Source organism: Pinus tabuliformis, chromosome X, assembly GCF_031772625.1.
Source record: "Pinus tabuliformis cultivar Carrire ecotype Pingquan chromosome X, CPIR1, whole genome shotgun sequence".
Taxonomy (NCBI): Eukaryota; Viridiplantae; Streptophyta; class Pinopsida; order Pinales; family Pinaceae; genus Pinus; species Pinus tabuliformis.
In genome coordinates, this window is record NC_142308.1 from 1,589,394,789 (window position 1) to 1,589,416,933 (window position 22,145).

General features: G+C 41.7%; 1 protein-coding gene across 2 annotated transcripts in view; it reads left to right on the forward strand.

Annotated features, from left to right (window-relative positions):
- The window catches only part of LOC149146102 (uncharacterized), a 92,278-nt gene that overhangs the window by 43,690 nt on the left and 26,443 nt on the right, over positions 1–22,145 (forward strand). The window contains exons 2-7 of one of the 2 annotated variants that reach the window (XM_089446325.1): positions 8,967–9,238; positions 9,359–10,019; positions 10,108–10,307; positions 10,408–10,652; positions 10,753–11,700; positions 11,918–12,100. In XM_089446325.1, coding sequence (XP_089302451.1) covers positions 8,967–9,238; positions 9,359–10,019; positions 10,108–10,307; positions 10,408–10,652; positions 10,753–11,684 — 2,310 coding nt within the window. In that variant the 3' untranslated portion in view covers positions 11,685–11,700; positions 11,918–12,100. The remainder of the gene's footprint in view (positions 1–8,966; positions 9,239–9,358; positions 10,020–10,107; positions 10,308–10,407; positions 10,653–10,752; positions 11,701–11,917; positions 12,101–22,145) is intronic. The other variant, XM_089446326.1, reaches the window with a different exon arrangement.

The window sequence follows — 22,145 nt, forward strand, 5'->3', positions numbered from 1 at the left end:
TCTTTGGCTGCTGCCCAGTGCGCCCTCTTCGGTTCCACCATGAACTGACTGAGGGAGTTGACAGTGTAGCAAATGTTTGGCCTGGTATTGACCAAATACATCAGGGACCCTATGAGCTGCCTGTATAAGGTGGGATCGACATCCTTGTCTTCTGATGCATCAATCTTCTTCTAGTTTGTGATCATTGGCGTAGCCATAGGTCTACAGTCCTCCATCCCAAATCTTTTCAGGATTTCTGTAACATACCTCCCTTGCCCAAGGAAGATTTCTCCCTTCTGCTGCCAAACTCCCAACCCCAAGAAGTAGTGCATTCGCCCCAAATCCTTCATATCGAATTCTGTGGCTAGATTCTTCTTGCAGTCCCCAATCAGTCTGGATGATCCTGTCAGAAGGAGATCATCCACACACAATACTAAGATTAGTAGCTTGTCTCTACAACCAGATAGTAGAGATTCGGATCAACGTCACTCTTGACAAACCCCATCTTTTGCAAGTAGCCATCTATTCGACCATACCATGCTCTTGGTGCTTGTTTCAGCCCATACAAGGCTTTCTTCAATCCGCATACATGAAATTTCTTCTCATGAGTTTCAAAGCCCTCTGGTTGTTCAATGTATACCTCCTCTTCTATTACCCCGTTCAGAAATGCTGTTTTGACATCCATCTGATGGATCTCCTTGTTAATCTAGGTTGCCATTGATGTCAATATGGCAATGTTTGTGATGGAAAATTCTTGTGACATGTGTGGTTTCCCATTGATGCCCATTGATCATAATACTGCTCATGGAGGATCCAAGGATTGAATACAGACATAATAGAAATAGTGGAACCGAGGAGGAAAGATATTGGAAGCCATCAGAAGAGAAAGAGAAAGAGTAAAGAGGAGAAGCCATGAAGCCAAAGAATAAGAGGAAGAGTTCATCAGAAGCCATCAAGGAAGCAGGTTATCGCATATGCCCAAGCGTAAGTGCTATCGGAAGAACAAACAGCAACAACGATATCAGAGGAGTAAAGAAGAAAACATTGGAGGAGCCATATTGGAAGTATCGCATGTAATATATGCCCAAGAAGAACCGATAGGAAGAAAACAACAGAGGAGCATAAACAGAGTTATCAGAGAAATCGTATTAGCAGTATATAATATCGACGTTTTCTATTATATGCCACTGCTCAAACCCTCGATTGCAATATAATGGAGTCAAGAAATGAATGACGGAGATCAAACCCAAGTGCTTGCGGAAGGTGAATCGCGGAAATTGATTTGGATCGTCAGATCAACAGATCCGTTAGATCAACAGATATTAATGGTGGAAGAAGAATGGCGAAGGAATAGATCTGGATCGACAGTGATTAGCAACTGTGGGGGTAGGAATGTACGGATTTCCTTGATCGTGGTTGAAGTCCTGCACTCAATCCTAGCTGTCGATCTCATATTCAACTTTTAGATCACAGTCAATTGCGGGGGTTAAGGCCATTTTAATCCGTGTGCTAGTTGAAGTCCCGCAAACCATAGATTGCAATATAATATGCGGACCCGATAGCTCCATTAGAACATACCTTTACATAATATCACATCTGCCTATCGAAACTTTCATATCGCAAGTTATAAAGGGATGTCACATTAAAAACTGCGATTGCGATATTATTGCGGACTCGACTGCAACACTATAACATAACTTAATGTAATATCACATTCGTTGAATCGCAAGTTTCAAAGGGATGACGTGTAAAACCTCTGATTGCGATATTATTGTGGACTCTATGGATTCATTAAAAACAGTTCACTGAATATCGCATCCGCTCCATCAGAAGGCAGAGCATGTACACACTTGTAAAACCTCTGTTTTTTATGAAGTTGTGATTGTGGGATTAAAGGAATGACTCCGATTCTCATGAAATTGCAATTGCGGGATCAAAGGTGATGACATGGCATGTGGGACCTCCATGTGGGTATAGCAGCTCTTATATGGTTTTCGTGAATAATCAAGTCTATGGATAAAAGACTCTCCGATATATATTTTTAATATACAAGTCGGCCTCCCTCCAATAGACGTGTCCTTTGGTCATTGGTGAAACTTGTATAAAAATGAGTTAAAACGCTTCAGTTATGAGTATCTATCTTGAGCATAAAAATAGAGCATAAAGAAGTTCACAACTCGTGAACTTGAAGAGACAGAGGAAGCCGAAGGAATAGTAGAAAGAAAGCCGAAGGTCAAGCGAGGGAAAAAGGAAGCCAAAGGTCGAGCGAACGAAAATGGAAGTCGAAGGTCGAGCCAGCGAAGAAGGAAGCCGAAGGTCGAACATTCTGTTGACTGGGTTATTTATTGAAAAGCTCGGACCTGTGTTTGATAGTGATTGAGATAACAGTTCAAAAGGACGCCTCTGCGGATCTAAGAAGATTATCTGAGTATGAACAAGGTTGTTTTTAATTGAACGCACAATATGAAATTGCGACAGTCACTCCTCTAAAGAAGTCACTCTTGAAGCAGTTACTCCTAAAGCAGTCACTCCTGAAGCATTTACCGTGACAGTGAGAACAGAGGCTTGAAACAGAGAGTTGTTTTTGTGCAGAGCTTAGTGCAGTTCATTGTAGACACATTGAAATTGTGTGAAGACTATTGTAGATCATGATGGCTATTTGAAATCATCACGAGGTAACTTTGCAGGCTCTGTTTGGGCAATATGAAGAATTGTGAAGACTCCTTCATATGAAGACAGGTTGTCATTGATGTAGTAGTGAAGCTGTAGATTGACAGAACACAGTGAAGAAGATTTTGAGAGCAGTGTAATACAATCAAAGCATTTCCTGACAAAGCAAAACCAGAGGGTTGGAGCCCTTGGGGTTGGTGCCTCAGAATTGGAAGGATTGGTGTCCTTGGAGTTGGTGCTCCTAAATCGAAGGTTGGTGCCTTGACAAGATAGGGTCGGAGCCCTCGGGGTTGGTGCCTCAGAATTGGAAGGATTGGTTTCCTTGGAGTTGGTGCTCCTAAACACAAGGTTCATGCCTAGAGGTTGGGGCATCACAAAAGACCAAGTTGGTGCTTGGCTACAGGTTGGAGCCTTATATATATTGTACCTGATTTATTGTAAAGATTATATCAATAAAAGCATTTATTCCTATTGTTCATATTTTGTTCTAAATATAAATGATTTAACTGGTAAAAATAACAATTGAAAGGAATACTGATTCACCCCCTGTCTCAGTATTTCCAACACTCCCATCCCATTTGGGTTGCAATAGATATCACGGTTCTAATAGATGTATACCTGGCTATAGGGGTGAAGGTCTCCTCATAGTCAATCCCTTCCTTTCGAGCATACCCCTTAGCCACAAACCTGGCCTTGTATTTCTCAACACTGCCGTCTGTAGCGTATTTGATCTTGTAGATCCATCTTGAATCTACCACTGATTTGTCTTGAGGCCTTGGCACCACCTCGCAGACATCGTTACCATTATGGAGTTGTATTCCACCACCATCGCATCAAGCCAAACCTGATGTTGAGTTGCCTCCTTGAAACTGACAGGCTCTCCATCCTGAGCTACTAATGCTTGGTATCTATCTGGCTGTTTTCGCTCCCTCTTATTGTTTCTTGGTGCACCGATGAAGTCCTCTACATCTCGTAGAATCTGACGAAGTTCCCTGCTAGTTCTTCCTCTGCCAGCAGGTGCTTCTGTTCGCTCCTCCTCCTCATCTTGAGAATCTTCTTGTCTTGAGGAAGAATTCTTTACTTCTGTTGGTTGAAGAGGCTTAACCAACGACTCCTCTTTCGACTGCTCCTCGGAAGGCATCTCGTGAGATCTTCTGAAAGCCCTGTCCTCCATGAACTTTACATCTCGTCGTACTACTACCTTCCTGCTCCCTGGAAGATAGATTCTGTATGCCTTAGCGTTCTCGCTATATCCCATCAGATATCCCTTTTCTGCAGTCTGATCCAACTTCTTCCTCTTTTCTTCGGGTATGCGACAATATGCTAAACTCCCAAATATCTTGAAATGACTGACTTCAGGTGTCTTCCCTGTGAAGACTTTCTCTGGAGTAATCTTGCCCAATGCCCAATGAGGAGTCTTGTTTTGAACATAGATTGCTGTGTTGCATGCTTCCGCCCACAGGAATTTTGGCATATCTTGATCATACATCATGGCCCTAGTTGCTTCTACAATAGTCCTGTTCTTTCTTTCTGCTACCCCATTCTGCTCCGGATTGTAGGGAGCTGTCCACTCTCTTCTGATGCCCTCCTTAGCGCAAAAATCAGTGAAGTCTTTATCGACATATTCTCCACCATTATCTGAGCGCAAAACTTTTATTTTCTTCCCAGTCAGATTCTCCACTAGAGCCTTGAACTCCTTGAATCGACAAAAAACCTCATCCTTGGTTTTCAGAAAATAAATCCAAGTTTTCCTTGAGTGGTCATGAATGAAGGTAAGGAAATACTCAGCACCACTGAGAGCTTTGACGGACATAGGTCTGCAGATATCTGAGTGTATCAATCCTCGTGCACTCTTGGCCTTGTGTTTGATCATAGGAAATGCTGCCTTGGCATACTTTCCTAGAACACATCCCTTGCATACATCATCTCTTTTCGTACTCAGATCCGAAACTCCTGTTACAGTGCTCCTGATAATTCTCAGAGCTCCATGGTGCAAGTGACCCATTCTTCTGTGCCATAGTTCATTCAAGTCCTTGTCTCCATCACTGCTTATTAGTGCCATTGGCGATTCTAGTTGTAATCCATACAACCGTTTACTTTTGATCCCGATTTGCACTTTCTTTTTCTAGCACGGGTGTTTGATGTATACTTTCTCCTTGATGAAGTAGATGTCCCTTGCCTTGTAGTTGCAACACGGAAAGTAAGTTCATCCCAAATACTGGTACATGCAGCACATTTGTAGCACGAAACCGTTCTCTCGATTCTGTTTGAGTGACTATGGTACCCTTCCCTACTGGAGTACACTTTGCGTTGTTCCACATGGTGATTTGAAAGTTCATCTTCTCTTCTCGATATTCTAAGAAACACTCCCTGATTCCCGTCATATGCCATGAGGCTCCACTGTCTATATGCCATACTTCTGATGATGCAACACTAATCATACACGCCACTTCTTCTTCCAGCGTGGAAGCTAAGATAGAGAAATCAACATCTCTTTCTCTTGTGCAATCTTTTGAAAATCTATGTGAGTTCCCTAACGTGGATGCCTCTGCATTGTGGTCTCGTCCCATAACTGATTTTCCCTTCCTGTCTCTGATTACTCGCTTTGATACCATGTGAAAATTCTATCGTTGCAGCAATTGATTTATTTTTCCTACTTATTTCACAATAAGTTATTCATGAAATTACTTCAATAAACATTAAAATAAACACTGTTGCAGATATCACACCGTAAAACAGAAACAAACATATGCACAAGAATCAACGCATTGACACAGTTATTTTGGACAACAGTCCCCGGAAAAACCCAATGAGGGAAAACCGTTGCAGCAAGGGAGGTTTTTATTATTCAACAATTCTTCAGTACAACAGGGTGCCCAACTGGCTTACCCACAGAGAGAAATAATTCTCCAGCACTTCCCGCAATCCTAGCATCAACCCGACTGACCTCTGCGTGGCTCTCCAATCCTCTGCGTCAGCGCTTGCTTGATTGCGTCAGCCTTGGGCCTCTTTGCATCACCCACGTAGGCCTAGCTAGTGACTGCACAGTGTTTTGCTGCCTCTGCGTCTGCCTCTCTTGACTCAGCGCTGATCCTCAATGGTTGATCCCGTCTCTCTGCTTCGTACTTGCTGCCTCTTGACTACTCACCAGACCACTGGTTCAATTTCTCAGCTAACCCCGCTCCAAAAATTGAATTGACTGGTCTCCCTCAGTGTGTTCTCCAAGTGACCCTCAACCTCCTCTTATACTTTTCTCATTGACAAATCAACTGCTGAGATTAAGTCCCTAATCAATGGTTAAGATTAGATCTGACTTGATCCATGATTTGTGGACCATTCTAATACAATTTTATATTAATACACATTAATATTTTATTTTTTGTAAGTTTAGACTTAGGGACTCCATTAAATATATTAATTATTTTAATATCTCCCAAACTGTTTAGAAACTGCCCAAACCCTTTTTTGGGTATTGGAGATTTCATGTGCCTTATCCTCTCCCACCAATTTTTGTGGCTAGAACACATACGATGCTACCCCAAATCCACACTTGACACATTCAAACTCATCAAGGTCTTTCTTCCTAAGTGAATTATAAGAAGGTGCTTTGTAGCTAGGGCTAGCACACGCTATTGTATGTACCATGTGCTGAAAGAAAGATGACTTTGCATCGTTAAATGGGAGGCTATCATGATACCAAAACCTCCTCACTGCCATATTTGCCTCCTTTTTTCATTAAAACTTTCCTTGCTTTGCTGAGATCCAGAATAGTGTGAGGAAGGAAGAAAGGAGTGGATATATGAGATGTATTTCCTACAACGTTTGATGAGGCAAAAGTTGTTGGAACATGCTAAACCTATGCCTGAGATCCACTCATTGTTGTAGCTTCATGCTTCATTCTTGCTCTCTTAACATTCTGTTCTTGAATGGCATCCAAATTAGATTGCATTTTGGCTATGATTTCTGGAGGGAATGATCACAAATTGCAACATCTTTACCCACTATTCTAGCCGGGTTGTATTTCAATATGTTTATGTCCTCGGAAACCATAGTGGGACAAACATTGCATTTGACGCTCGTGTCAGAATTAGGAATTTCACTGGTACCATATTCCTTGGCTTCATTAAGAGGCCTTCTAGACTTGGATTTAGGAGCCATGGAATTTATGGTTCAGGATGACAATTTTATTTTGGAAAGAAAAATTATATTAATTGCTAAGGTTTGCAACAAAAAAAAGGCCTCACAGAGGCTTGAAACAACACAGTGTGGTTGCAGCAGCCACAGTGTGGTTGTTATAGGCCTTTGTGGGCCTGTATAAGGGCTACAGAGGCTTGCAACAGGCCCCCTCTTGTCGTAGGCCTCTGCGGCCCTGAGACAAGCTTGAGGGGACTTTTCATAGCCATAGTATGGGGGGCCTATTGTAGGCCTCTACGGCCTTGAGACAGACCTGTAGAGGCCTTTAAGGCTCAGGGGGCCTGAACAGGGGGGTCTGTTGTAGGTCTCTGCTGTCGTGAGACAGGGGACTTGTTGCAAGCCTTTGCGTTCCTTAGACAAGGGGCCTGTTGAAAGCCTTTGCGTTAGACAGGGGGCCTATTGCATGCCTTTGCTGTCATGAGACAGGGGACGTGTTGCAAGCCTTTGCATTCTTGAGACAAGTGGCTTGTTGCAAGCCTTTGCATTCTTGAGACATGGGGCTTGTTGCAAGCCTTTGCATTCTTGAGATAGGGGCTTGTTGCAAGCTTATGCGGCCTTGAGATAAGGACGCGGGGGCTTCTTGGAGGCCTTTGCGGCCCTGAGACAATGGCCTGTTGCAAGTGTTTGTAGCCCTGAGATAGGGCCATGGAAGGTTGCGATAGGTTTCCGAGGCCTTGATACAGGATTGTGGGGGCCTATAACAACCTCGCTCCATTAAGAAATTAATTTTTTTTCAAAATTAAACGAAGGGACTGATTGATGCTTACTTGAAGGTTCATTGCTACAAGATCGTGAGGGCTGGACGCTCGATCTTGAAGGCTGAATACTGGAGTGAAGTGAGCAAGCAAGGTAAGCTAAGAAGATGGCCTGCTTTAAGAAGAAAAATGGCGAGGAGGAAAAATAACGGGAAGGAAAACTGAGTATGGTTGAGTCTGTTTGATTGGCGAGTATGGTGGGCCGACTATGGCTGAGGCGCTCGTTTTGTAGTGTAATCGTCCATACTGGGCCCACTCGGTGAGTGCTCACCAAGTTGTGCTACACTGGGTATGCATCCCCCATGGAAGGAGGCCTACCTATCATGTTTCCCCCACACTTCATGGATAGGGGGACACTAGTGGAAATGTTTCCCCATGCCTCCCTTTGGTGGAATCTTGGGGAAACATTGGGTCACCTAGGGCATCATTTTCTTGACAAAATAGCCCAGGAAAATGTTCGATCTCCTAGCTTCTACTGCGCTGGAGTGTCCTCAAAGCCTCCTCCAATTTTGAAGCCATTTTGACAGTGGAGTTGTGAGATAACCCAAGCCCTAGCTCTGAGATCAAACTTTGCCCAGTGTTCCCTAGGCTAGTGCCTCATAGGATCAATTTGACACCTTTAAGTGGAAATTCTTGCTTTGATCCTTTCCCCTTCCTTGTTTGGGTTAAGAACATCATTGGTTGCTAGATTCTCTCCCCTTAACCTAGGCTGGGTCCACTTGGTCCCATGTGGTCCCACACTTTTGAAAAGTCAAATCTTCAAGAACCATTTGGGAAGTCAAGTCCAATAAGGATTTTAGGATTGGGAAACTCCTTTACAAAGCATATTCCTCTAACCTAACCCTCAAATCCTCACCTCCTTATCCTAGAAACCTTTGTACCTTGCTTAGCAAGCAAGCTCTATTCTTAACCCCCTTCTAGGAAAAGGATCATTAAGGTCACTTCACATCCATTGGTTGATTCATCCTTCACAAGTGAGTTTCTATATACCGGGTAACCTCCCATTAGTGAAAGCCCATAAAGAGTAGGGAGTCTTAACTGAGGTGATGGTGCGCTAAGCCTCCATCACTGCCTTTTGATCTAGCAGTTGTCCCTTTAGGAGTCCCTTTTATGCCCCCTGCTAGTTTGAGTGGTAACAATGCCCATTGCCAATCTGCCCATCTCATGGTTTTTGCAGCATATTGTTTGAAGTGCCTTATAACTCTTTCAGACTGTGTTTTCAGTAATGATCACTTATATATTATTTGCTTTGATGTTTTATGAAAAACTGCTGAAATATATCCACGGTGCTGGCTGTTGCCCTCAGATATGATTTTTACATTTCTGCAATATATATATTTTGTGAAATTTCTGGATTTTTGTTTGCAGATGCCAAGGATGGAGGATATTCTTAACCTTCCTGTGCAAGATCCTCCCTCTGCCGAGTTCTCTGCAGCACAGCTCAATTGGGTAAAGGTGGATGGAGGTCGTCAGGGTGGTGATGATATTGCTCTGATACCATTTTCTAGGGTGGGGGATTTTGTGAGAGGAGAATCAACTAATGTTGAATGCCCTGCAAGTTTCCGCATAGAATCAAGGAGGAAGAGAGCAGAAGGCAGCTTGAGTAGACCTAGGGTTGATGGTTATCTTGAATATACAATGTGAGTTTTTCTCAATTTAATGTTATTTCATTCCATTGAAAGTTGGAACTAATATATTCTCTGTTTAAGCTATCTGGAACGCCCTTGTTTAAGATGACAACTGCTCTTTATTGTCTGCAGATATTGGTGTTCATATGGCCCAGAGGATTACAGGGATAGTGAATCTGGTCAGGGTGATTCGAATAATAATAAGCCGGCATCTGGCAAAGGAAGTAGGCCTGGTCGACGGCATATGATGAGGGGATGCTTGTGTCATTTCACAGTAAAGCGCTTGTACACTCGCCCATCTATTGCGCTTATGATATATAACCAACGCAATCATGTTGACAAGACAGGTTTACCTTGTCATGGATCACTTGATAGGGATGCTGTTGGAACTCGAGCCATGTATGCTCCTCGAATTTCAGATGAGCTTCGTCAACGCATCATGTCATTGCTATATGTTGGTATTTCTATGGATAACATAATGCAAAATCATATTGAAACAGTAGAAAAGCATGGTGGTCCTAACAACCGTGATGATCTTCTTACTCGGAATGATGTCCGCAATATGGAAAGGGTTATTCGGCAATCTTTGTATGAGTTGGATGCAAATGATCTGTTAAGCATACGAACATGGGTTCAGCGCCATCAAAAGCATGTATTTTTCTATCAGGATCACTCTGTTGCTGAACCATTTATCTTGGGGATTCAGACAGAATGGCAATTACAGCAGATGATTCGCTTTGGTCATAACAGTTATATAGCAGCTGACTGTACGTTTGGGAGTAAAAAACTGAAGGTCTGTAAGCTATTTTCCACATCTTTGCTTGTTCAATTTCACATGTTCTTTTGCAGGCAAGGTATAACCCTGTCTATTTTCAATGCAGTACCCATTGTATACATTGTTGGTCTTTAATTCACATCAAATTGCACTTCCTATTGCATGGATAATTACCTCGAGTTTTGCAAGCCAACAAGCTCACAAATGGATGGCAGCCCTTTGTGATAAAGTTCACTTAAAGGATCCCAAATGGAAGCCATATGCTTTCATGATTGATGATGCAGCCGCAGATTTTTCAATAATCAGGTTTATCTAGCAAGTTTTGAGAGTGTGTTCATATGTATATTTTTCTGTTTGAAACAGAAAATGTCTTTGAATAGTCTAACTCTTGTGACTTGATCTGCAGAGAGCTATTTCAATGTCGGATTTTGTTATGCCTTTGGCGCATTCGACGGGCATGGTTGAGGAACATTGTCAAACAGTGTTGCAACATCGATGTGCAACAGGAGATGTTTAGGCGACTTGGTTGCATTTTGTATACAACAAGGAATGGACCTACTGCCATGGATGCAGTGGAAGAATTTATGCAAATATTTGTAGATCAAAATGCTTTCTTGGAGTACTTTAAGACAAAATGGCTGCCTAAAATAGGTGTAATGTTATTCCTATATTCATGATTTGTAATGTCAAATATGCCCTTGAGTACTCTGATCTTTAACTGATCCTGTTTCTGTTTATTTATGGTCTGTAGAGATATGGGTCTCTGCGATGAGAACTCTTCCACTGGCAAATCAGGAAATGCATGGAGCGATTGAGGCATATCATGCTAGATTGAAACTCAAATTGTTGAATGAATCAAATGCTGCTGCATTTCAGCGAGTGGATTGGTTGGTTCACACACTAACTACCGAGTTGCATTCTTACTATTGGTTTGATCAATATTCTGAAGAAAGTGGCTCATTCAGAAATGTAAGAGATGAGCTTATAGTTCCCAGTTCATGGCAAAAGGCACTGCAGCTTCCAGATATTGATGTTATTCTAGATGAGGATGATCTTCGTTATGTTAAAGTTGTTTGCCAAAGTGATCGTACCAAGGCATATATTGTGTGGAATCCTGGTTCAGAGTTTGCTTTCTGTGATTGTTTCTGGTCAAGGTTAGGCAATCTCTGTAAGCATGTTATAAAAGTTAACATAATTTGTCGCAATCTTCAGTTAGCCAGACCCTCATTGGCCCTGCAAACATATCGTCAGATCATGCTAAATCTGCTACAAAATCCACCTGATGATCCAATTGTCCTTGATCATGCAATAGCGCATGCTACTCGCATGCAAAGTGATATCAAAGGACTGGCAGAGCTTTCTAACCAGGGTCTTCTCCAACCAGTGCTTCAATTTGAAGCACATAGTCAAGGCTTTGAGAATCCCCGCCCGCAACCAGTTCCTACTGTTGACAGGATTGCCAAGAGACATAAAACTTCCAGCCCTAGAACAAATGCTACAAGTGTCCTCCTAGACGTAGCAGGTCATAACAATGCTGTTAGTAATTTTCATGCTGGGGTCAACAGCCATGTTAGGGATGTTGTGCAGTTTCTTGAAGCACAGCCAATGGAGAATCGACGGACAATGCAAGATGATTTAAATTCAGTGGCTGATATTGATGATAGACATGAGATGACACAATAATTGTCCTTGTAAGTAGGTAGGTTTTTTCCCACAGCTAAAATAGGTCTTGTAGCCACGGTTTACTATATTTGGAAATATTAATTGTCTGATTCCAGCGTGGAGATTTTGATCTATTAACTAGATAAAATGGTTATCAATTCCTTGTACTTCTTGTGATGGAATAGGATTTGCAGTTTGGCAGTATTTAATGAGGTTTCTGAACCATTACTTCTGTGTTTGGCCTTGACAAACAGTTTGGCAGAACATTTTGTGGAGCACTTTATTTGAGTGGATGGTGTTGTACATTTTTGGTCAATTTTCAGGCGCAGGGTTGCGTCAGAAAGATGATTCCAAAAGGGAGTGTATAACCCCAAATCCAAAATGCCGGTATTGCATTTGCCAGTCAACACCGGAGTACAATTGTGGCTTAATTAGAAGTAAGTTGAGCTTTTGTCTTTTTTTCTTTTCTTTGCTGTTCTCTAAATTTATGTTGCAATTCCTTTAGGGATTGCACAATATATTTGCCATGGAAAAATACTTCTTACTGTTGGATTCCTGCACTGTTGTCTCTTTCTCCTTTGGTAACAGGGATGTAGTTTTACAAGCTTACAAGGGCCTGCTCTTTACTGATTGAGACTGAATTGCATGCAATTTATTGGTGGATTAAATTAGTTAAAATTCTTTTTACTTCTCTTTCAGCTTTAGGCAACCTAATGAGCCTACGTCTGCTAAATATCTCATAAAGGAGCATATCATTACAAGAACAGTTCCACTCTTACTTCTGTTATCCTCAGTCAGTTCTCCAGTTGTAGGATGTAACTCACGAGGTTAGTGAGTTGTGAGTGGCATGACTAGATGATGGCCATGTTATGTTAAATAATTATGATTTTGAGTTATGTTGTTAAATGTGGTATGGTTAAATTGGACTGTCAAGTCTGGTGGAGACAACGATTTGGGATTTAACCAGTGTCCTTACTTTTTCTTGTAAGCTAGGTTTTACTATTTTCTATTACATCAACACAAAATTTGATGCACAATAGTATTTAAGTGCTCAATAAAACATATTATTTTTATTAAATAATGAAAAATGAATGCGATGATTTTTACAATGAGTAAAGTAAGTAAAGTCACTAAAGTAAACAAAAGTACAGCCAGTATGACTACAATGTGGGAGTGCAGGTGCATCTCCTAAAAAAATGCTAAAAATTACATATAGCAAGAGAGAAACCGGTGGTAGTGCTGTTGCGACACATATACAAGAGATTGTGGTATAATACAAAATACTCAATAGTCTACGACACAATACAAAATAGTAATGGCTTGCTAAAAAGGATTGGGTAAGATGGTAAGGTTTGGCAATGGAGCTAGAGATGTCAAGGGTTCTTGAGTCTAATTATCAAGGGCGAGGGAGGTGAATTGGGTACAAGTTCATTGTCGAAGTCCCGTGGGCCTAGTAATGGATTCGACTGTATGATCCTAAGGGGGGATTTGTGAGTGAGAGATACTCCTAGCATCCGAGGTTGAAAGGAAGAAACTTTGAAAGGGTCTCTGGTTGCTCCTATGGGATTCAAATGTAGTCGGTCGTGTCAGGAGCACTCTGCTTTGGAACTATTTGGAGTTGGTCCCTCCAGTGCTCTAGAAGGTGCAAACTGATGTATGGTTTGACATTGTGGAATTGGTCTCAATGGTATCTGTCGATCTCCCCTATTGGAAGGCTAAGAAAGGACTCGAGATCTCACCCTTCTAATGTCTGGAGCATTCTCAACCTTTGCTTATTGCTTGTGGCCTTGGTCTGACAAATCCACATGAAGGTATGAGGTTATAGTCCTAGTCATTCCAGGGCGGGGTATGGTGTGTAGGTAATGAGATTTGTGACTGAAAATCTCCCTGATGAAAGGTGCTAAGCATCACTATTCTTGGTACTTGAAGAAGGTAGAGAGGGAGCCTCTCTAATCCTAATATAGACAGTGATATCATCCTCTGATCTCTTGGAATAAGGGGCACCTAAAAATGAGGTGTGCTTCTATCTCTGGCTCCTATAGGTGATACAATTGGCAGATCCTATCTTGTTGTGGTATATGGTGGTCCATCTCTACTTGGAGTCTATGAAAAGCGACATGGAATTGTCCCATGGGGATCCAAAATGAATGCATCCAATGTACGTGTGTGGAAGCGGGGGGCAGACTATGATGCCATCTGGTAGTTCTAGAAAGTGCTCTAGGTAGAATGACATCTTCGAGCCCAAGCTCGTTGGAGTTGAGGTCTACGTGACTTGAATGTATAATTTGTAGACATCCTCTCTAAGGGCTTGGTTCAATACCTATTAAGTCGACAAGAGATGGCTCAATGCATCGAGGGAGAAACAGAATGGGGGAAGGTGCTCTAGGGAGATAGTCAGCAACTAGAAAAGTCGAGAAGCCTTTGAAAACCAACCTTGAGCCTGTCTTGATGAGGGGGCTTTGAGGCAAAGACCTTAATGAGAAAAGAGCAAGATAGGGATACCTCTATTATGTATATAATTCATATAAAATAAAATAAATAAAAAATAAATGTAACAATAAATAATCAAAGTAGTGATTATTTTAATAGTCATTAGTTAAATGAAAAGGCGTGTCTAAAAGGACATGCCCAGTCATGAAGGGGCACCTCCCTAGGTATATAAGCGAGCCTTCATTGTAACATTAAATCATCTTTGTACAGTGATGTGTGGTTTAACGGTAAGACACATGGGCGAAGCCCGGGAGGTCTGAAGTTCAAATCTCACCGAGTACAGTGACCTGTTGTGGTGGCGGCTAGAGGGGTGGACCCCCTACCGTGGGTGTGCTCTTGCTAAAACCATAAGATCTTAGTATACCCGACTTGCAGGTGGTTGGTTATGCTCTTGGTGTTATAGTGGCAGCAATGAGGTTTGATCCTGGGTCTCCCGTGGATTAAACTTGATAGTTACCGATTCACCATGTGGTTAAAAAAAAACATTCAATCATCTTTGTACATTCATCTTATTAATAAAATATTACTTATAATACATTGTGTATTTTACATTTTAAGTACAACAAGCTTATGATTTTGTCACTTTAGTAGTATCAGAGCCATTCAAACCTTTGGACATTATCCACTGCACAATCCCCCATTAAGTTTAAGTCTTGAAATAATGGAATTAAGCGAATCTCATAAATCTACAATTGAGCTGTTAAGTGAAATTAAAAAATCATTACAACAAATAAAAAGATCATTCACAGAATCATTAAAGGTTTCAAAGTACTAGATTCAACACCTACAATAGATGTTGGCATTAATGTCAAAGAAGATGAGATTCCTAGCGAAAAAATTGTTGAAGAAGATGATAAAGATGAGTCTACTAATTGGGAAACTGTTGAAGACTATAAAAATTGACGCTGCAAACCAGGAAGTGATGGAGTTTGATACTTCTCCAAACACAAGGCATCAAATAGAAAATGAATCTAATAAAGAAATTATATGGAAGGTGCAAATTCCAGTTGGTGTCGAACCATCCGTGAACACCTTCAATCACACATGTCATCTGTTGCCTATTAGTACTTAGGTAGTTGATTATGATTTTGGACCTAAGAGTTGTGAGTTGTCGCTATTGTCTGAAGAAAGTTATTGTGTACAAAAGTATCAATCCTTATCAACAGGAGCTAAGATAAAACTATTTCCTTTAGGTGGTGAAATGAATCAAGATAAATAGGTGGACAACTTATCTATTGTTGATAAGCCAAAAAGTAATGCAATTGATGAAAATGGTCCAGTTAAAAAGGGCCAAATTTGGCAGTAGTCGTCTCTAAGATCTGGAGTTGCCATTAAAGACGAAGAGTAGCAAGGTGATCCCAAAAACTTGGTAAAAGAGATAAATGAGGGACCAAATTATGATTGCTCCGATGCAGTTAATTACGCTTTTGTAGGTTGATGCTTTTGCCAATATCCCAAGGTGATTTCCAGCGAAATCACCATGGCAGCTAACGAGGAGATACCTACCATGGCTCCTCCACAAGAAGAAGCACAACACACAACTTCTCCCAGAGCTTTGTTGCCTACACAGTCCCCTCCAAACTTAAACAACAAGGAACCGATCATCCAAAAGCAGACCATAACCGCCTATGAATTGAAGGGCAACCATCCATTGACCATGTTCGACATTAACGAGCATATTGTGATAAGAACCTTAAACGAATTGAGCGAGCGTGATCCAGACAACAGTGCCATAAGAGATCTCGGCTTAGGCATTGTTTGTTTGCCCCATCCCTCAATTACTTCGACTCCTGGCAAGATGCAAGGTTGCAAATTGGCATCTCTGTCTGATTCGTTGCGTGACTCCCTCCCGTCGCCTGTCCTAGTTTCCCCATGCCCATTGACCTTCGATATCCATCCTCTGCGTCCCAGACCAGACTTTGTCAAGTTTCTGTCGCCTGATCAATCACGGTTCTTTGCTTTTCCAGTCGGTTGTTTTCCTGATCCCTGCGCTTCTGACCAATCGTCAACCATCGTCGCTGACCAATGAACTCGACACTGCAGTGATCTTGCTGACACCATTCAAATCGTGCGATCAAACCCATTTGATTCACATGGTCAGGCGTGATCATTCGTATCTCCACTCTGCCAACCACCTTCCTGACCATCACGACTTATTTGACAAACCCTCTTGTCGCTGGTCACTTGTCCAGTCAAACCATCACGTGGTTCTTCCATCGTTCTTTTTAGTGGTGACTTTATGTTATGTAAATTAACATAAGTCATAAAATTTTATATATTGAATCTTATTTAATTATATATTTCTATATATTTAAAATTATATAATTAATTAATTTATAATTTAAAAAAAATAATAAAAATAAATAAAAAACTAAAAAATATTATTTAGTTAAAAAAATCGAAAAGGAAAAGAAAAAAACCCGATTAGAGGAGAGTACTACCAACGACTTACAAATGTTGAAATGACGTGGGCAAGTGAAGAAATGTTCAACAATTAAGCTTTGAGGACAAAGCTTCTGAAGAGAGAGGCAATGTTATGAATATAATTCATATAAAATAAAATAAATTAAAAATATAATCAAAGTAGTGATTATTTTAATAATCATTAGTTAAATGAAAAGGCATGTCTAAAAAGACATGCCCAGTCATGAAGGGGCACCTGCCTAGGTATATAAGTGGGCCCTCATTGTAACATTCAATCATCCTTGTACATTCATCTTATCAATAAAAATATTACTTATGATACATTGTGTATTTTACATTTTAGGTACAACAAGCTACGATTTTGTCACTTCAACCTCTCTCTCCTAGTGTCTGAGTCCTTGAAAGATTGGACTTTATGAAGAAAAAATCCAAGCGGAAAATGATTTCGAGGCAAAATGGGTGGACATCAAACTTTGCATGAATAATGGGTTGTGGAACTGTTTTCTTACAGCGGATGATGCATCTAAGAAGCAGGGTCTGGACTCTCTCCAGGCTGGCCCAATTTGTCTACAACAAGCTCGTTCCCGAGACATTGAAGCCATAAAGAATTGTGCGTCTAATAATTGCCTGCATGAGGTGAACTTTGGATGAGATTTCTTGAAACTAACCCTGAAAACATTGTCTCTCAATGAGGGCTATGGAACCATATCCTTTGCTGTGTAGTGCTTATCGCATACCAAAATGAGGTCTTATGAACTGTACCCCCAAGTAGGTATAACGGGCGGTGATCTCAATCTCAACACGTCGATAGTAGAAATGAAAGTCTGTGAGAGATTTCTTTGATGCATTAAAGACTAGAACCTTGGTTTTATGTGGGTTGACTGTCACTTGTCGAAGATCACAAAAGTTGGATATGGCATCGATTTGTCTTTGTAATCCCTCAAGAGAGGAAGCCAACAAGACCAAGACATTGGCGAAAAGGAGCCAAATCAACACTTGGTGTAGAAGACAACCATCCCTCTCCTGGGTATACTCATGTAGGAAAGACTCCAGCTCATCAATATAAATCCTTAAGAGGTTTAGTGAGAGGGGGAAACTTTGTTTGACTCCCGATGGTACTCTAGATGAAATCGGAAAGGTCATTTGCCATCTTGAGCCATCCCAAAATTTACTCGTACAGTCTCATAATGGTTGGCAGGAGGGTCTTAGATATGCTAATGTCGTGGAGCCTTTGGAATCAGGCCTCCGTCAGAACTGTGTCAAATGCTTTTTGAAAGTTTACAAAGCGGCTGTAGACCTTTGCAAAGTGATGATGACCCTCCTTATTAATTGCTCAAAGTGAAGATGTGATTGATTGTTTGATAGTTTGGCTTAAAACTTGTTTGTCCTTTGAGTCGTAAGATGGCGAATCTCCAATTCCTTAGATAGCCATTGGTGTAAGAATGTGGCATAAAGCTTGGAGAATGTATGACCCACCATGGTAGTTCAGTGGTTGTTTGGATCGAAACTACTCCCTTATTGGTGGATTGGGTGAATAATGTGTATTGTCGAGGAGGGGAAGCCTGAACACACCACATGGTTAAATAAATCAGTAACATAGGACTCTAGAGATGAAATACCATGTTTAAGGAATTCAGATTGAAGCCCTTCCTCATTAGTTGCTCTGTTAGTACTCATAGGTTTGGCTACTCTCCTAATGCACCTCTTAGAAAAGGGGTGGCATAAGGAGGCAGGTGTGGATAATAGGTTGTCCAGGAATGTCATAGACGGAGGTTGTGTGGGAGACTAGGGACTAGGGATAGAGGTTAGGCAGGATGTCATGGTGTTTAGGAAAAAGAGTATGCTAGAAGGCTTTCAGGGAGTGTGAGGGGCGCAAGAGTTGACAATAAGTTTTTCGAAGGTGGGGGAAGAAGGGTCATGCTTGAGGGCGAGGAAGAGCTATTTATGAAGGGATTTGCATTCATTGTCGAACTAATGGTTCATGGGGCAAGATATAAGCGAAGTTTATGGCTGTGTTAATGAGTATAATGGGGGTAGGAATCTAGGGTTGACTCCATGAGGGTAATGAGAAGTATCTCATTTTTTACTGTGGTTGTGTTCAATGACCTGAAGTGGGAAATGGAGGGGAGCAATTCCTTGAGGCGGGTGGTGTAGGAGGCTGGATAATTCCTATAAAAAAGAAAGGTAGTACAAGGGGTTGGCGGGATGCATTGGATGGTGGGGGGAGAAGTGGAGGTAGAGAAGGAAAGGGAGAAGGTGAGGATGGCATGGTTTGCCAAGGGGTGACGAAAGACTGAGAGGGGCTCGATATGCAAGAGAAGGTCTTGGTTGGCTAAGGCAGAGTCAATGACACTAGCCACCCACTATGTGGGAAACAAGTTGGTCCTGGCTTAAATAATCTTATTGTGAAACTCGACTTAAATATATCCCATGGTGTCCTTTTACAAAGAATCGTGACCCTTTATATAATTATTATTTGTATATTTAATTTTATCTATTATTTATTGATTTATCATTATTTTATGCATAACTTTGCCTATCCCTTTAAAGAATGCTTTGTCCTAAAATAAATCCCAAATTAGTTTATTTTTCTTTGTGGAGTTTCATCTTGATTGTGGTTTTATTTGAGATTATTTGGTTGTTTGCTGCAAAAATGAGGGATTTAAAAGTTCTCTTTGCATAATATTTTGGCTTTCACAACTATAAAAGTTATAGTTCTTTCCTTACCAATGGAATCCCATTAATTGTTCTTAGAGATTTGTGGCTTAGATTCCTAATTGCATTAACCATTCCGCTTCTATCACCAAATCCATTCCACAGGGAGGTACACCTTTATATCTACTTTGTAGTTCAAAATATTATGTATGTATCCAAATTTTATGACATTGTCCTACCACTTTGATTGGTTGAGCTTAAGTAGTTGTAACCTTGAGATCATTCATAGGGTACACATGTTGAAAATGGTTTTTATTGATGTCAAAGTGTCAATTTTAGATAACAATGGTATGTTCTATGCTTGCAACAATTACTTCAATGTCCTTCCACCTATGTTCCAATAACAATCACATGAACCATTAATCACATTGACAGTAACTGTAGATAGAACATAAACAATAAATGCAAAAGACAAGCCAAGACAAGAGAACACCAATATTTGGCTAAAGCCAAGGAAAAACCACAAGATGGGGAAAACCCTTGATCAATTTTTCTTATTATAAATATCAAATGTTCAGTAGAGAGAGTACAATAATATAAAGTCAAAATCAAAATTGACTTGCCAAATCATTGTCCAAAACAACGTTGTCCTGCAGCTCACTCTGCCTCCATCACATAAATTCAAACCTCCTCCACGCTGTCTAGGGCCTCTCCTCTTTGCTGCTTCTAGGGATATCTCATAGCTCTTTCTTGACTAGATGAAGAGACACACATATTGGACTAATTTACATCAGGCCTACATGACTTGAAAACCAATAATTACTTGTCAACTTCAAAAATTCATTTCTCCACTTCTACAACTCGGAATTCGACGATTCTTGAAGTGTTGGATTCTCCTTTCCGCCCTCTATCGTCTCATGCTGTCGCATGTCGAAATGTGCTTCCGGAATTGCCCCAAACATGATTGGCTGCAAAACCCCTACTTGGGTTCCGAGCCCACAGGCCTACTTGTTGCGCTTTGACCTCCAACCCTCGAACATTAGGGGTTGGAGTACCTCCCAAGCTACACAAAAATCAACACTCCCTCTTAGCGAGGGAGGTACTTCCAAGACTAGGAAGTAACCATCCATCATAGCTCTTTCTTGAATAGATGAAGAGACACATCTATTGGACTAATTTACATCAAGCCTACATGACTTGAAAACCAATAATTACTTGTCAACTTCAAAAATTCATTTCTCCACTTCTACAACTTGGAATTCGACGATTCTTGAAGCGTTGGATTCTCCTTTCCGCCCTCTGTCGTCTCATGTTGTCACATGTAGAAATGTGATTCCGGAATTGCCCCAAACATGATTCGGTGCAAAACCCCATACTTGGGTTCCCAGCCCATAGGCCTACTTGTGGCGCTTTGACCTCCAACCCTCGAACATTAGGGGTTGGAGTACCTCCCTAGCTACACAAAATCAACACTCCCTCTTAGCGAGGGAGGTACGTCCAAGACTAGGAAGTGACCATCATCATCCAACAACGACACTAGCCCATTTGGCATCCATCACTGCAACATACCTTGTAGAATGAATCCGATAATCTCGGTAGTGCATCTGCCTCATCACCTTCGAGCCTGAAGATCCCAAACCTCCTTAGGGCTGCTCCCTTTGAGGCTAGATCCCTCTAAGCCTACATGATCTCCATTGGCTCAGTCCTACAAGAAATCATCCTCCTGGATCAAATACCACTTGTGCAAATCCCTCCAATCTCGGATATGCAACATCATGATTCGATGAAGACTCTAGCTTGCCAACTTATAGTCCATCACATGGAGCCATCTCGATCAACCTGACCCCGCCCATGCCAATGAAACCCTTGAGATGTCCCAACCATCCGTGACAAGACATAGGAAGTCAACGATCTACAAATCGTCACATAACATACTGAAGTGCACCAGGGTCACAAGCGATCCACCAGAACTCCCGACCCATCTCATCATGTAGTTTATTGAGACCACGTCTCCATGTCTTCAGTTGAACCCTCTGCTCCATGATCTAGACACCCACAACTCCCTCTAAGTTGCTTCATTGTGCATACTTTGATTCACTACCCCTCAAAGTAGCTCAGATACCCTTTGATACCATGTTGAATTTCCACGATCTTTGGTCTAGGATAGAATCTTAAACTGGGGCTTGGTGTTAGTCCATCCACGACCAATCTTCCCTCAACAAGATACTCTGACCATCTGGCTGATGTAGTCGACTCTCTCAGCTCCCCTCAGTGTACCTGCTCGGTTAGCTCCTGCCTCTCTTAATGCTCCAAGTCCATCGGGCCACTAAATGTCGGCTATCCAGTCTGCTCTCTAGTTGTCCCTTCGTCCATCAAGGGCGCAAGACATCGAGACTCTTGTCGAGTTCTTCACAACTCCACTTGTGAATAACTATCAATTTGCCCACTGCTGCTCCTCATCTACTCCGGGATTTCTGCCCACTATGGTCTTCCTGTGTCGCATCGATGAAGACAACATAGGGCACGAAGTGCTGCCACCTATCACTACCAGATGTCCATCTCCCACAATGAACACGGGCTAGGTGGACTGCTCATCATTTGCTGTAGAAGTCCCTCTCCACAGACAAGTCTTGGGCTCCACAACTGCTCCTCTGGTTCATCAACGCATGAGCTCAACAACTGCCTCTCTTGCGACTACCTTTGTCCATCAAGCTGTTTCTCACCAGGCTCCAACTTGGATAGGATCCTGCTGCCCTCCAGCAAACCATAAGTGCCCAATCACGTCCACACTTGGTCCACTCTCACGCTGCCGTCCAACAGTCCATCGAGTGGTGAATCCACGCTGTAGTATCTGCACCTAGTTAGGGCATCCTCACGCCTAGGGGACCCTTCTATTGGCTGCCAACAAACTTC